This window comes from Oncorhynchus tshawytscha, linkage group LG04 (assembly GCF_018296145.1).
Source record: "Oncorhynchus tshawytscha isolate Ot180627B linkage group LG04, Otsh_v2.0, whole genome shotgun sequence".
NCBI lineage: Eukaryota > Metazoa > Chordata > Actinopteri > Salmoniformes > Salmonidae > Oncorhynchus > Oncorhynchus tshawytscha.
The window spans coordinates 57,385,690-57,402,128 of NC_056432.1; the positions used below are offsets into that span (position 1 = coordinate 57,385,690).

At 41.9% G+C, this 16,439-nt stretch overlaps 1 protein-coding gene and 1 pseudogene across 2 annotated transcripts in view; one reads left to right on the top strand and one right to left on the bottom strand.

Annotated features, from left to right (window-relative positions):
• The first annotated feature begins 196 nt into the window (after nt 1-196).
• LOC112249078 lies at nt 197-3,550 on the top strand (annotated as a pseudogene).
• Nucleotides 3,162-16,439, bottom strand: part of LOC112249079 (myosin light chain kinase 3) — a 31,575-nt gene continuing 18,297 nt past the window's right edge. For both annotated transcript variants that reach the window (XM_024418720.2, XM_024418719.2), the window contains exons 3-13: nt 15,926-16,223; nt 14,452-14,960; nt 14,164-14,269; nt 12,306-12,399; nt 9,377-9,486; nt 9,023-9,164; nt 8,830-8,900; nt 8,462-8,590; nt 7,318-7,470; nt 4,137-4,272; nt 3,162-3,995 (exon numbers count right to left, since the gene is read on the bottom strand). In XM_024418720.2, coding sequence (XP_024274488.1) covers nt 3,921-3,995; nt 4,137-4,272; nt 7,318-7,470; nt 8,462-8,590; nt 8,830-8,900; nt 9,023-9,164; nt 9,377-9,486; nt 12,306-12,399; nt 14,164-14,269; nt 14,452-14,960; nt 15,926-16,223 — 1,823 coding nt within the window. In that variant the 3' untranslated portion in view covers nt 3,162-3,920. The remainder of the gene's footprint in view (nt 3,996-4,136; nt 4,273-7,317; nt 7,471-8,461; nt 8,591-8,829; nt 8,901-9,022; nt 9,165-9,376; nt 9,487-12,305; nt 12,400-14,163; nt 14,270-14,451; nt 14,961-15,925; nt 16,224-16,439) is intronic.

Genomic DNA, 16,439 nt, shown 5'->3' on the forward strand with positions numbered 1-16,439 from the left:
ACAAAGTGTGGGAATACGTCTCCCATTGGCTAAATGACTGTCTGCAGGAGTGTTAGCGCAAATATTTAGACGGAGATCCAATTACTACAATGTGATATAGGCAAATATATTATGAGTAGAACATTTGATGCTGAATTCCTTTCGTTAATAAATATGCTGTTGTTATTTTCAGCAACAAGTACGCAAACAGACGTCGATGGCTGGTAGGCGTGGTGGTGTCTGCCAATTTTGACGCGAAAGGCATGTTTTTGTGCGATAACTCGACTGGAGAAGTTTGCTTTTTACTCTCTCGTTGGCAGTCACGAACATTAGTTAGTTACAGGAAATTGAAAGTTAAATGTTTACTAAACTTGCATCTAAAATGGATATAACCTCTGCAAGAGTTTCACGGTGAGTCTGTAAAACGATCATATTAGCTAGCTAGTATACTTGAGACAGGATCATAGTTCAATCAACATGTACCATTGACTTTAGGCAGCTAACTAACCTGCTTGCCAACAGTTGTTATTATTCAGCTGCTTGATAAACTTGATTACAATATAGTTTCCTAAACTCTGCATCTACATTACACCCAAGCAGATGAGTACGTGCGGTTATCCCTGGTTAAATGTACAGGACTCGGAATTACGACGGGTACAAGTAAAGCAGTAATTTGCCTAGAACTGGTAGCAACATCAATGAAGTTTCCTCTGTACAAAGTACGTTTTTTTTTGTTTGTTTTGCATTAGCTTTGATGACAAGGCATCTCACCTGTTAATCAAATAACCAAATGCCCTGGTGTTGCTCAGGTAACGTGCCCTATGAATACTGTTGTGCTATTCCTCAGGAATATGACTTCAAATTATCCGGGTTGAACAAGAAGCAGTATCAAAGCAATCTGAAGGCCTGAGATTGAGTGCATGCTTGGCCTCGAGTCTCACCTAGGAGTCGGAGACCTTACTGTTCAGTTTGGGTGCATGGATGCAATCAAAGTAGCCACCCAAGTCTCAGAATGGTGAGAACTTGAAGAGTAGCCTACTCTGGCCAACACACAACTAACCTTCAAATATTTTGTCAACTACTATTTTCAGCAAGTCTTCTCTCCTGAACAAGACACCGTCCTGAATATCATACATTTGTCAATGTAAATATGTTAATTTAATAAGATGAATCCATGTTTGTGTTCCAGGTATGAAGCAAGCCTTCCTGTTGCTCAGTAAAAAGATGTGGACCTGTCAAAACCACTCTTCACTACAGCTGCTTTGAACGCTGCATGCGAGTGAGTGTTACAGTATTTCTGTTACTGTTTACCCATAAACCATTCAACCTGATTGTTAATGAAACCTAGTCACTATGCCCATGAACATCTCTCCAGATGTTTGAAGATCAAAGTGGATAGGAAGCTGTTAGCATCATCTGGTGCTAAAAAGGGAATCTTTGACAGGCTGTGCACCCAGTTCCAGAAACTGGGACAGGACATCTGCAGTAAGTCTGCTGTCAAATGATAAAGGGGTTTGACCAACATATGGTGGGAAATGGGTGAAAGCGCAGGGAGGGCCTTTGGATTTAAAAATGTACTTCCGAGCAATAACGTTCTGTTGACTAACAATACCTTTTTTGTTGTTGTGACATACGCTTCCGAAAGCTGGGGTTTGAAATATTGTGGCCTTTTTTATAGTGGCTATTTGTACTTTTGCCCCTGGTATGTGGGTTTTTACTTTCCTGGGTGAAAAGAGAATCTAGGTCATTCCTCTCTCTCATTGTTGTCGTGGTTACCGCCTGGTGGGAGAGAGTGGATGTTCTATTTTAGGACTGAAAACTTCAGTGAGTTGGTCTCCCAATCAGGGATGTCCCGATCGCGGCATACAACATGCCTATTACAATCAATCTCAGAATGTCGTAGCTATGATCTTTAAGTATCCCTTGATATTTCTTTTCCCCAATAGAAGAAGCCACTCTACTGAAGAATCTAGTTAAAATGGCACAGAAAAGATGAACACTTATAGAAAATGTAGAACAAAGAGGAAGGTAAGTGTGACCAAATAATAACCATACCAAATTCCTGATTATGTCCTTAGAAAAGTGTAACTCTTAATCTTTTCTGTATTGCGGGGTTTAAACGGTGTTGGGGGGGGAATATGTTGTGCTGTCTATCAAGGCCGACATCTCAAAAGCAGCAGAAAGAGGACTCTGAGGAGTGCGCTACACAGGCTTACGAAGAGTGGAAGCCGAAGAATCTTGGAAAATGCACTTAAAGCCAATACATAAAAGTTAATTTGATAGTCAGCTCAGCCATAAAGTGGAAATGTTTTCACGACCTTGGGCTTGTGATCAGTGAAAATGCTGTCTACAGTGCTGAGTAGTGAGGCTGGAGCTCTTGTTTTCTTTGCATGTGAACTCTTAATGAGCAGGTACACGTCTAGTAATGAAGCACATATGTGCTTACTTCATCTTTTGGAGAAAGTTACCTGAAAGGTGTTTTTATTAGTTACATTTTTTATTTTTTATTATTGTTTCAACCATGCTTGTTTTATGCTTTAAGCCTTACCCTTGTAAGCAAGCATGATGTGTTTGTATTCCATACAGTACTTTGCCTTTTCTGCCCCTCAGTGGCAGTGTATGAGACTTACTTTAAGAGAATTCTGCTGTGCTGTTGCTGGTCAATGTGTTGGATTTGTACAGTTAAGATTAACATTCTGTGGCGTTTTGGCATTCACAATTTATGGTGGACGATAGACAGTCTTACCAGTTGGCATTAGCAACTGTTTTTATTTAGACAGACCACAGTATGAGTTGGAAATGGTTCTAATAGTTTTTTTTTCACCATTCATTTTTCCATCTGGGATTTTAGAACTACTTCCTATGTTTTGATAACCACACATCTCTCTCATCAATAATTAGCATTGCGAATGAGTAAATTGCAGTGACTATATTGATGACTCCCCTCTGTGAGAATTACACAGCTATCAAAACGTCACGCCAAGGTAAGCCTATATCTAACACACAATTTAATTAGAATTGTCATTCAAGTGGCGCAGCGGTCTAAAGCACTGCATCTCAGTGCTAGAGGCGTCACTACAGACCCTGGTTTGATTTCAGGCTGTATCACAACCGTCCATGATTGGGAGTCCCATAGGGCTGTGCATAATTGGCAAGGCATCATCCGGGTTAGGGTTTGGCAGTCAATGGAAATAAGAATTTGTTCTTAACTGACTTGCCTAGTTAAATTTTAAAAATTCACAAGGTGGAAAAACCATTGGAAGCATTTGTGTTATGGTGATTCCACTGTGCCAGACTATTGACAATAGTATAAGTCTGGCCATTTGTGGCTTCACTTATTTTAATGAAATAACATTTATAGTCATTGAGTTATTCTTGGTGAGTTCAAGTGGAGGTGGGGACACTGTGTCACAAAATAATGCTATATGGGAACACTACTGTCAGTCAGGTTGGGTAGCATGCAAGCAAGTAGCCCATTCAAAGCCTTCATAGAAGGAAAGATTGACAAGACAAGGTCATCTGTGTGATTTGTAAAGATTCACTTACCATATTAAATAAACCAAAAATGAAAGCCTTGTGAATAATGTGGTTTGTGATTTCAACGTGATGTACATTCAGCATAGCAGTTCAAACATATGTCAGTAAGAGTTGTCATTAAATAAACAATTACACCGAAGTAAGTAGTAGGCTACCTGCTTGAAGCGCACTGAGCCCAGGGTAATTTAGTAAGCACTAAACAGGAAGACCGCACAAAGTTGTGCACTGTACAGTATAAAAAGTGATTAGAATACTACAGTACACTTCAATGTCCATTGCGATTTGCATACCAATGCCAGACACTGTTGCCGATCATGTTCTGTTGCCTCAGTCCAACTAGCATAAATGGCAGGAATGCCTGCCATGGAGGTACAACTACTCAGTCTTTGACAGTCTTCTCACTGCTACACAGTGTTTATGGGATGATTCTGGCGAAACCTCTTCAGCCTGTTGGCTGCAGCAACCACATAGAAGTGTTTCTGCAAGGAAGTAGAATTGAATTTAGATCACTTTCCTATCAAAAAATAATATATATATATATTATTCAGACAATTCACTGTAACACAGATGAAATGTGTAGACCTATGATGGCAACATGTGTAACAGGCTTCAGTCCTCACCTTCCACTGTTTGTGAGCGGCCAGGTAGCGCTGGAGCTTGACTTGGGACTTGAGCCGAACCTGGTGCAATTTGGCTTTATCCTCCAGATTGTTCAGCCAGGCATGCTTCATGCAGCCAGTTGCACTGAGTCGACTGCTACAATACAGACCCAGGATAGGAGTATCAGTACACATAGGTCTACGGACAAAATGGACATTCATCAAGAGAATTGGTTGACTATAATTTTACACGATGTGATAACTTTCTAAACCACATTAATCCTTTCTGTTTATAAACAAGAGTTTTCAATGCCGCTGCCATTATGGGGTGGAAACATTCTCTAACCCATGCCTCATCTAATGCTGGTAGCCTATCATGAAATAGCTGCTGCTAACAGCAGGGATGTACTCATTCCCTGGAAAGAAAAGTAGCCTACAGAGGGAGGCTAATGATGAACCCACCATGGCTGAAAGTGGGTGTTGGGGTGAATAACACACGACTAAGTGCCCTGATTTAGCAATGACCAGATCATTAGCGGTGACACAGCACAGAAAGAACAACAAGGAGGCTGTTGCCATCTGCAATCCGGGCTGTCGTTGTTTCCTGCCAGCTGATCACTCAGTGAACAATCCAGTGTGGAAGCATACGCACAACTCACTCAGGCCCTGGCAGTGTAGTTTGCATTTAAATGTGACTCAAATGTGCTACTTTCTATTGACCTTCTGTTTATTCAACTCATTTGGATTTCATGGCACATATTCAAATAACCCATTTAGACAAATGGCAAAATGAACCATCAACAGTCCGATTGTGATTCGGTGGCAATGAGGTGCATTCAGTTGGAATATTCCTGCCTTACATAAACAATAGGCCTTTTCATTTTACTAAATGAGATGGTGCTACAGCCATGATTGAGTGGGGAAAACAATATCAACTAGCACCAACTTCAAACATCTGCTATCTGAGCAGCTAACCGATTGCTGCAGCTGTACATAGTCTATCGGTAAATAGCCCACCCAATTTACCTACCTCATCCCCATACTGTTTATATTTATTTACTTTTCTGCTCTTTTGCACACCAGTATCTCTACCTGTACATGACCATCTGATCATTTATCACTCCAGTGTTAATCTGCAAAATTGTAATTATTTGCCTACCCCCTCATGCCTTTTGCACACAATGTATAGAGACTCTTTTCTACTGTGTTATTGACTTGTTAATTGTTTACTCCATGTGTAACTCTGTGTTGTCTGTTCACACTGCTATGCTTTATCTTGGCCAGGTCGCAGTTGTAAATGAGAACTTGTTCTCAACTAGCCCACCTGGTTAAATAAAGGTGAAATAAAAAATAATAATAAACGTCCCTTTTTCAGGACCCTATCTTTCAAAGATAATTCGTAAAAATCCAAATAACTTCACAGATCTTCATTGTAAAGGGTTTAAACACTGTTTCCCATGCTTGTTCAATGAACCATAAACAATTAATGAACATGCACCTGTGGAATGGTCATTAATTATTTATTTATTTTATTTAACCAGGTAGGCTAGTTGAGAACAAGTTCTCATTTACAACTGTGACCTGGCCAAGATAAAGCATAGCAGTGTGAACAGACAACACAGAGTTACACATGGAGTAAACAATTAACAAGTCAATAACACAGTAGAAAAAAAGAGAGTCTATATACATTGTGTGCAAAAGGCATGAGGAGGTAGGCGAATAATTACAGTTTTGCAGATTAACACTGGAGTGATAAATGATCAGATGGTCATGTACAGGTAGAGTTACTGGTGTGCAAAAGAGCTGAAAAGTAAATAAATATAAACAGTATGGGGATGAGGTAGGTCAATTGGGTGGGCTATTTACCGATTAAGACACTAACGGCTTACAGATGGTAGGCAATTAAGGTCACAGTTATGAAAACGTAAGACACTAAAGAGGCCTTTCTACTGACTCTGGAAAAACACCAAAAGAAAGATGCCCAGGTGTCCCTGCTCATCTGCGTGAACGTGCCTTAGGCATGCTGCAAGGAGGCATGAGGATTGCAGATGTGGCCAGGGCAATAAATTGCAATGTCCGTACTGTACTGTGAGATGCCTAAGACAGCGCTACAGGGAGACAGGACGGACAGCTGATCGTCCTCACAGCGGCACACCACGTGTAACAACACCTGCGCAGGATCGGTACATCCGAACATCACACCTGAGGGACAGGTACAGGACGGCAACAACAACTGCCCGAGGTTCACCAGGAACGCACAATCCCTCCATCAGCACTCAGACTGTCCGCAATAGGCTGAGAGAGGCTGGTTTGAGGGCTTGTAAGTCCTCTCCAGACATCACCGGCAACGTCGCCTATGGGCACAAACCAACTGTTGCTGGACCAGACAGGACTGGCAAAAAGTGCTCTTCACTGACAAGTCAAGTTTTTGTCTCACAAGGGGTGATGGTCGGATTTGCATTTGTCGTCAAAGGAATGAGCGTTACATCGAGGCCTGTACTCTGGAGCGGGATTGATTTGTAGGAGGAGGATCCGTCATGGTCTGGGGCGGTGTGTCACAGCATCATCGGACTGAGCTTGTTGTCATTGCAGGCAATCTTAACGCTGTGGATTACAGGGATGACATCCTCCCCTCTCATGTGGTACCCTTCCTGCAGGCTCATCCTGACATGACCCTCCAGCTCCTTTACAATGCCACCAGCCATACTGCTCGTTCTGACAGGAATGTCAGTGTTCTGCCATGGCCAGTGAAGAGCCCAGATCTCAATCCCGTTGAGCACATCTGGGACTTGTTGGATCAGAGGGTGAGGCCTAGGGCCACTCCCCCCAAAAAAGTCCCGGAACTTGCAGGTGCCTTGGTGGAAGTGGGGTAACATCTCACAGCAAGAACTGGCAAATCTGGTGCAGTCCACGAGGAGGAGATGCACTGCAGTACTTAATGCAGCTGGTGGCCACACCAGATACTGACTGTTACTTTTGACCTCCCCTTTGTTCAGGGACACATTATTCAATTTCTGTTAGTACACATGTCTGTGGAACTTGATCAGTTTATGTCTCAGTTGTTGAATCTCATGTTCATACAAATATTTACACATGTTAAGTTTGCTGAAAATAAACACAGTTGACAGTGAGAGGATGTTTATTTGTTTGCTGAGTTTAGATGAATAGAACATGAATTGTAAGGAAGATGTAGTATACATACCATTTAGTTGGAATAAGCAGTCTGGTAACAAAGTCCTTAGCTTCCTCTGTGACATTCTCAAATGCCTCTGAATCAAAATCCCAGTTGGCGTGAAGGATGTTGTTCATAGTCTCTGCATCGTTGTCCCCCAGGAATGGAGACAGTCCACTCAGACTATTAAAACAGGGAGATATTATTGGTTAGTCACATTTTCATACAGTCCTTCTATACATTCACTCATTAGAAAGACAAAGCAGTCATCAAAGTCATGATGCTACAGAGAGCTCTGCCTCAGTGTCCTGTTGCATGGAATGAGAGTATGGGCCAGTAATGTATATACAAAGTTTGAGAATATGAATCTTAGACCCATACTGGACCACACTTCAAAACAAAGACTGTGGGCATTGGCTATGAAAGTGCAGATGTACATGCCACGTTCCAGAGAAATTGAAACAAAACACACTCGCATGCTGATGCTTACTCTAAATAGAATAGAATAATTAAATTAGCACCATGGAGCCCTGGGTAGTGCTAGGTATTCAGGCAAGCTGGCGGCATAGTAGGACAGCCACACTTTCTTATTTTGAGCGAACCCTCCTAAATCTCCTTGGACAGCTGTCCAGTTATTAGCATTAATTGAATCGTCCGGGTCCTGAGAAAAGACAGGCGACCATTGGGATGCACACGATTCATTCAGGGCCATGGTTGAGGCTGACAGGCAACATTGCGAGGGGGCAGCAGTGGGTATGAATTTAGTAATAGCTGAACAGTCCTAGTGTGAGTGACAAGAGACAAACGTGCGTTTACAGATGGGTGGCAAGCATGTTTCCAGTGGCTAGGATACCATTGGTTGACCCTTTACAACAGATCAGATCCTCATGTTACACCAGAGGAGACTGGTGGGAGGAGCTATAGGAGGACAGGCTCATTGTAATGGCTGGAATGGAATTCATGGAATGAGTCAAGCATGTGGTTTCCACATGTTTGATATTGTTCCATTTATTGCATTCCAGCCATTACAATGAGCCCATCCTCCTATAGCTCCTCCCACCAGCCTCCACTGTGTTACAAGGTATGACTGATGCTGCTGCCGAGCAAGAGGTGTGTGGTGAGTGTATTTGTCAAGCGGAGGTGTTTCTCTCTCTGTGTGTGTGGTAATACTCACAGCATATAAGTAATGACTCCTACACTCCACATGTCCGTTGGGAATGAGACAAAGTCGTAGTTGACCACCTCAGGAGCCAGAAATTCCGGAGTGCCAAAATTGACCTTTAGTTTCTCTCTGGGTCTATACCTGAGGGGAGACAAGCACATTTGAACAATGGGAACATAAAGATCTCACCTATTACAACAGAGCGTCATGGGTGGAGGCTCGGAGTTACAGAGACGGCCTACTTTTCACCAAACTGTCTACTGGGTGACTGTTACCATGACTACCTCATTGGCTACCCAATTGAGGATGATGTCAATAGATGAGATTTGTAGATTAAAACAGTTCTCGTCACTTAATGGAGAAAATATTGAGAAACGTACTTTCTGGCCAGACCAAAGTCTATTATCTTGATCTGGTTCCCTGTGGAGTTGACACAAAGAATGTTCTCTGGCTGAGAGGAAATAAAGAGAGCATGTAAGAATCCTCACACCAGGGTGATACGTAATATAATTAAAATCCATGTCAAACTAACAAGTATTGCAGTATATTCTATGTATAGTATATGATTTCTACCTTGAGGTCTAAATGGAGAATGTATTGCTGATGGAGGTACTGTACCCCCTCACAGATCTGTCTCATAAACACGATGGCATCCAGCTCTGTCAGCTGGTAGTTCTCGTCAACGATCCGGTCAAACAACTCACCACCGTCCACACTGCAAAGACAGGGAGCTGGTCAGTGCCGTAAAAGTGATTGTTCTACTGTGCAAGAAGCAAAAGAGGAAATTGAGTGGCATAGAGTTTAATTCCACTAAAACAATGCTTTGTAGCCTGGAACAGTGTTTGCCGTACCCACATGAAATGCAGATAGGTGGTGCTGTTAGAGTTGCAATTTCTAAATACTGACTTCATGAGAATAATGACTTACTACTCCATAATAAGCGTAAGGTTTGTCCGTGACTCAAAGGCATCATAAAGCTGAATCAGGTTCACATGGTTAAGTTGGTTCATCACCCCTATTTCATTCTTCACTTCATCCTGTGTTACCCAGTGGGAGGAAGGAGAGAGAGAGAATAAGGAAATAAGAGAAGAGAGAGCAGGAAGTCACACAACCTCAGCAAAATGAAAATCACAATCTATCACATTTCATGATTTTAGAAGAAAATAAATCTAACCACTCTGGAGGGTGCTTATGCCCATATCAATTGTATGTATATGGCATTATACCTTAAACACATTAATTGAACAATGTATTATGCAGACCTGGGTTCAAATCAATGATGAATATATACCCTGGATTGCTGATGCTATGTATTGGCCAGTGAGAGGCTTTGAAGCCACCGGTCGGCCATATTGGTCAAAATGACATGTATTTAAGTCTTTTTGTTGTTGTAGTGGGAACAGTGACATTAGTCATCTACTTGTTTTTTTACTATCATTTTAAAGTAAACATGAAGGTGTCTGTAATAAAATAAATGTGGCAAAATGAACGTAGATGTTAATAAATGCATGTCTATAGCTTCCAAAATAGTTTTTTTCAATTGGTGGGGGAGTGCTAAAACGGAGGCATGGTGACTTCCAACACACCACCTCCTATCAGTCATCTAATAATGTGGCCCCTATCAACTACTTATGAATAGCCTACTATTTAAAAGTATTTTCAAATACATCATTTGAAATTCCTAACCGACCTGGGTTAAATGCATGGGAGTGTATTTGAGTCAGTGTATTTTACTGTTTTCAAATACATGCCAATACGTTCCAAGCTTATTTCCAAATACATTCCAATATTCAAATACTTGTCTCTTACAGTAAAAAAAATATATATTTGATAGTATTTGAAATACCCTAAAAAAGTACTTGAACCCTAGTATTATTCCACTAAGAAACAAATGAAAATAGGATATTTCTGATATGTATGAGTACATGAGAGCAATTTGCCATGGAAATCCCATAATTACCTCTGAACAAAATGAGTACATGACATATCGGACATAAGAAACATCGTACTTTGCTCAGTGTATGGTTGAGTGTCTCGGAGTTTTTGATTGATTAAAAATACATTATTAATCACAAATTCAATACCAGCTTTCTGTTGTACTCATTCAGTGTGTCAATAAAAGGCAAGGTCAGAAGAAAACCAAAGTTAGAAAATTAAAACAGTGCTTATAAAGAGTGTGGTGATTAGTAGGTGCAATTCGAGTCACATGTTGAAGGCGAAGGATGTGAAATTAATCTCGACGGGAGCCGTGGTGGATTTTGGTTAAGAGAAGAGACACAGGTGCATGCTGTATGTAAATATGTGCTCTTTAAAAGTGCAATAACCAAAAATCAATCCCCCATTTCCTGGTTGCTAAAATTGTAATAGTTCACTTACTTTCAGTTTGTGTGACAAAACAAGCAATGCATAGTGTACAATCATTGTACCATCTAAACTGCTGTGAATTATATTTTCAATAACCAAAAATATTGTATTTTCAGCTGTTTGAAGCTGTTTTAGAGCCAAAATTAAAAGACGCAAAAATGAAACTTATGAACGGGAAGTATAGAAATAGTGCACATAGAACAGTTCTACCGCTTCTTATGCCAGGTGGACACTACATGACTTTCAAAATCCAAACATCGCTGATCCTCTCACATTAAACAACTGTCTTTCCTGTGTTTATTTGTCTTGCTTGCGCACACTAATCGATCTGGCACATATGGTGTGTCACACACTACAAGATTCTTCACTTGGTCATGAGGATTCTCCATACCACCACGCTGTCTCGTGAAAACAATGTCATGATGATGTGATTCGATTGTTAACATAGCTAGAAGGAGCTGTGGCTCAAAGCAGCCTTTGAAAAGCTTTCAGGCAGACATTCACGCTTGCCATACAGAGCTGACATTTGTAACCAACATTTTGAAATGAATAACATTGCTTCTGAACTTCATAGCTGTAACGATTTTACACTTTAGCTTTGGTCAAAGGCAAGTACAAATGCATACCACCCTGCATCCCACTGCTGGTTTGCCTCTGAAGCTAAGCAGGGTCGGTCCTGTTCAGTCCTTGGATGGAATACCAGATGCTGCTGAAGTGGTGTTGGAGGGCCAGTAGGAGGCAGTCTTTCCTCTGGTCTAAAAAAAAATCCCCAGGGCAGTGATTGGGGACATTGCCCTTTGTAGGGTGCCATCTTTTGGATGGGATGTTAAACGGGTGTCCTGACTCTCTGTGGTCACTAAAGATCCCATTGCACTTATTGTAAGAGTAGGGGTGTTAACCCTGGTGTCCTGGCTAAATTCCCAATCTGGCCCTCATACCATCATGTCCACCTAATCATCCCCAGCTTCCAATTGGCTCATTCATTCCCCTGTAACTATTCTTGAGGTTTTTGCTGTAAATGAGAATGTGTTCTCAGTCAACTTACCTGGTAAAATAAGGGATGATAAATAAAACACTAGTAGTAGTCATGGCTCCTGCAGGAGAGTACACACAAACCAGTTTGTGTGTATTGGGACATCTGGGACTGCTCAACGGCGAGATCGGTAGCCCTCAGATTGTTTCTCTGACCCGCTCACATTAAATGAGAGTCTGTGACGGCCGCATGCCCGAGTAGGCAACGACATTGGGATTTTGTCTCTGATCTCCAACAACTTGTCTGGGATAGCTAAATCGGTGTGAAAATTGTGTACTGTACATCCGGCTTTAAACTTGATGTCAATGAAAATAACAGATCAATAATTCAGATTTCTATGTGATTTCACATTGAACCTCATAAATGAACTTAGAGAGAGGTCAGGGTGGGTGTGTACGGTTGGAGTCAGAGAGAGGAGGGGTACAAACACCACAGGTCTGTTATTGTATATCCACTTACTCTCTCCCTCATTCCCTTTACTTTGATCAACTTCGCAGCGAGGATTAGGCCCGACGACAGTTCTGCGCACTTATGGACCTGCCCAAAACGTCCCCTGTGGAAACAAGGACACTTATGAGTGCATAGATACTTTACATACACTACCGTTCAAAAGCTTTTTTTCTTATTTTTTTGTCCATTAAAATAACATCAAATTGATAAGAAATACAGTGTAGACATTGTTAATGATGTAAATGACTATTGAAGCTGGAAATGGCAGATTTTTTGTGGAATATCTACATAGGCGTATAGAGGCCCATTATCAGCAACCATCACTCCTGTGTTCCAATAGCACGTTGTGTTAGCTAATCCAAGTTTATAATTTTAAACGGCTAATTGATCACTAGAAAACCCTTTTGCAATTATGTTAGCACAGCTGAAAACTGTTGTTCTGATTAAAGAAGCAATAGTACACAGCATTGTATGAGATCTTCAGTTTCTTGGCAATTTCTCGCATGGAATAGCCTTAATTTCTCAGAACAAGAATAGACTGATGAGTTTCAGAAGAAAGTTCTTTGTTTCTGGACATTTTGAGCCTGTAATCGAACCCACAAATGCTGATACAAATCCAGATACTCAACTAGTCTAAAGAAGGCCAGTTTAATTGCTTCTTTAATCAGCTCAACAGTTTTCAGCTGTGCAAACATAATTGCAAAGGGGTTTTCTAATGATCAATTAGCCTTATAAAATGATAAACTTAGATTAGCTAACACAACGTGCCATTGGAACACAGGAGTTGCTGATAATGGGCCCCTGTACTCCTAGGTAGATATTCCATAAAAGCATCTGCTGTTTCCAGCTACAATAGTCATTTACATAATTAACTATGTCTACACTGTATTTCTTATCAATTTGATGTTATTTTAATGGGGGGGGGAAAAAAGCTTTTCTTTCAAAAACAAGGACATTTCTAAGTGACCCCAAACTTTTGAACGGTAGCGTACATGTGAAAGAAACAGGTGTGAACGCGAATATTTGTTCATAGACATTTATGAACATACATCCTAGCCGCGCAAGCACAGACTCAACGTTGTATTCTCAGAATCCGTGCTTCAGATTATTTAGAACCTTTAAAATTATAGAAGTCAAGGCTACATACACCCCGACAAAGGCACCAAAGAGCACAGCACAGACCCACAAGCAGTCAATCTTGAGGGGTATCCTTTGCGTTGACCTCAGTCAGGGCTTTGCAGACATTCTCCAAGGACCTGTTTTACTCCTCTGGTTTCATTGGAGGTATATCATCATTCGCCACACATGGAGAGTTTACTAAGCCAACTTTTTTATGTAGCGAGAGAGCGCCTCTACTCTACATGGACCATGGAGATTTTAAAAAGCCCCTATGCAAATGGCCACTCAACACCTGCCCAAAATAAAACCCTGTCCATCACAAGCATAAAATAAGCCCATGCTTATTTGCAGACTCTGTGGAGGATTAGCCATGTCTGCGCTGCCAGTTGTTCAGATCTGCTGCTGCTATGTACTATCTCTCCTTGCTTTGCCCATCGCCTTGTATCATGCTATACTGCACAGTCTGTCAGTCTGCTAGCCCTGTTTATCTGCTAATGCTGCACCTGGTTACCACTGCTGCAGCAAGCTGCTCCTCTTGTGTTTTCTACATCGTTGCTGTCAGTCAACATCATTGGGTAGATGACAACCTGACAGTCTATTTATAGCAGTAGAATAACAGTTGGTAACCCTCACTTACAGTAAGTATGTTGTGTTGGGGGGGGTAACAATAATGGGAATAATATATGCAACACCACAGTCTGTGTGTACGGTAAACACATTCTCGTTGCCCTTAAGAATTAGGACTCACCCTCCTAGGACCGCGTTAGGCTTTACAGCGTAATAAGAGCCCATCGGGACTTGCTTGGCACTCACAATGCGGTGCTCAAAGGGAGCAGGCAAGGGTGGGCAGTCATCTGGAAGAGAAGAGCACCGGAGCATGATTTATTATATGCTTGGTGGTATGGGTAATGATCTGTGGACTTATTGGAAGATTGACAGACCACGGGGAGCATATTTCATACTGCATTTCACCCAGTAACATAGCGCTGTGAAATCCATATTGTGATGAAAATGACATTGATATTGCACTTATTACCTATGACCAATAGTTGTGCATCCAGGCCTGCCACCTGTGCAGCTGCTGTAGGGTTTTTAACAACTAAAGAGGGAGTTGGCTGAGGGATAACTGGTTTTGCAGAGTATTTCACTGTCTCAGACTCTGGTTGAGGTGGAACAGGTTTGTGCTGCTCTGTGGTCGCCACCGGCTCAGGCTGGACCTGAGGGACAATCGTTGCGGACTCTGGTTTGGTGACCACATCCAGTGGGCTTGTTAGCGCACTGCTGCATGGGGTTGGTGGTGTTACAATGATAACAGGTTCCTGAGGACTGACTGCAGCCTTTGTAAAGTCCTCTTCAGGGAGAGGGTCATCCTTGGAAGGAAGAGAAACACTTTCAGGGGCTTGCTCCAGCGGTTGCTCCTCAGTGGTGGAGATAGGTGGCTGTGATACAGTGGGCCCTGGACCTTTTGGAACCTCGGTCTCCTTGACTTTGATGTACTGACTGTCTAACTCACTGCTCACCGAAATCATGGTCACATCAGGAGTCCTAGCAACACAGTAACATTACAAAACAGTCAACGTTTGAACAATGCACAGACCTACACTTTTTCTTCATTAATGAAACAGAATATACATGTAACTAATGAAACCAATGTGACAGCAATATATTAGATTGCATTTTAGATTAGGGTGTGTTTATCAGTCACATGTACAGGGACGCAGATGTAATTGCAGGGTACAGTGAAAATATTATGCTCCAGCCTCCAAGAGCGCAGGTCAAAATATAGATAGCTTATTTTTTTTTGTCTTTTACCTTTATTTAACTAGGCAAGTCAGTTAAGAACAAATTCTTATATTCAATGACGGCCTAGGAACAGTGGGTTAACTGCCTGTTCAGGGGCAGAACGACAGATTTGTACCTTGTCAGCTCGGGGATTTGAACTTGCAACCTTGCGGTTACTAGTCCAATGCTCTAACCACTAGGCTACCCTGTCCCCCCCCCCTATCACTCATATTGTTACTATGAGTAGTGAGATACTGATTCTCAGTACCCCCCATTCAAGTACCCCCCATTCTTGGAATGCCACTTAGAGTAGGCATGTAAAATTGGCAACAACAGAAGGACCCTTTGATGTTCTTTATCCCCTTTAGCATGTACCTCGTGTTGCTCACCCTACTCCGAGTGAGAGCCCACTGCCACTTGAAACCCTTTCATTAGAGACATGAAAAGGCAGCAGTGGGTTTTAGCTTGAGGATCATTTATTAAATCCCCCCTGTGCTTTCACATTTCTAGCTGAAAGTGTACGTCAGTGATTGCAGGTGCTTTGTTAGATCTCTTTGATGACAATTGATGTCAACTCAACAGATCCACCTGTTACGCTTTTCATAACCCTGTTGGGAGTAATGGTACGGCTATTTGTTGACAGCAACAAAAAAAGCACTTAATAACAAGAGAGATTGCACTTTGGATAACTGGCATTTTCTATTGGTTAAGAATCAGTGACAGCCTACCTCCTCAGCTCAGAGAGCACTTCGATGGTGACCTCCACCTGAGCTACGACCACATCAGGGGCAAAGGTCTGAACTCTGGTGGGCTCTCTGCTCTTTAAGGTGACCTCTTTGGGCTTGCGAGAGCCTTTACTTCCCCTATCACTATTGGTAGATGGGAATATGGCCTCCTCGACTGCAGGGCCCTCTGTGAGAGATTCGGATAACCTGCAGGGATCAGGCTCAGGAGGAGTTGGGACTTCCACTCCATGGTCTGCGGCCTTCGCTTCCTTTACAGGGAGCTCTACCGCCTTCTTGTCACCTGTGGGAGAACAGCAGCATATTTACCAAAAGGAATTAGCTCAAGTAATCACTCATTTGCTAATGGAATCCCCACCCACTCACATTAACTTTGCAGAAAATATCCAGGCAGTTGTCAGTAACTGGTCAACATTGACTGAACGCACCTTAAAACGCATTTGATGTAAGAAATGGGATATACATTACCAGTCAAAAGTTTGGACACACCTACTCATTC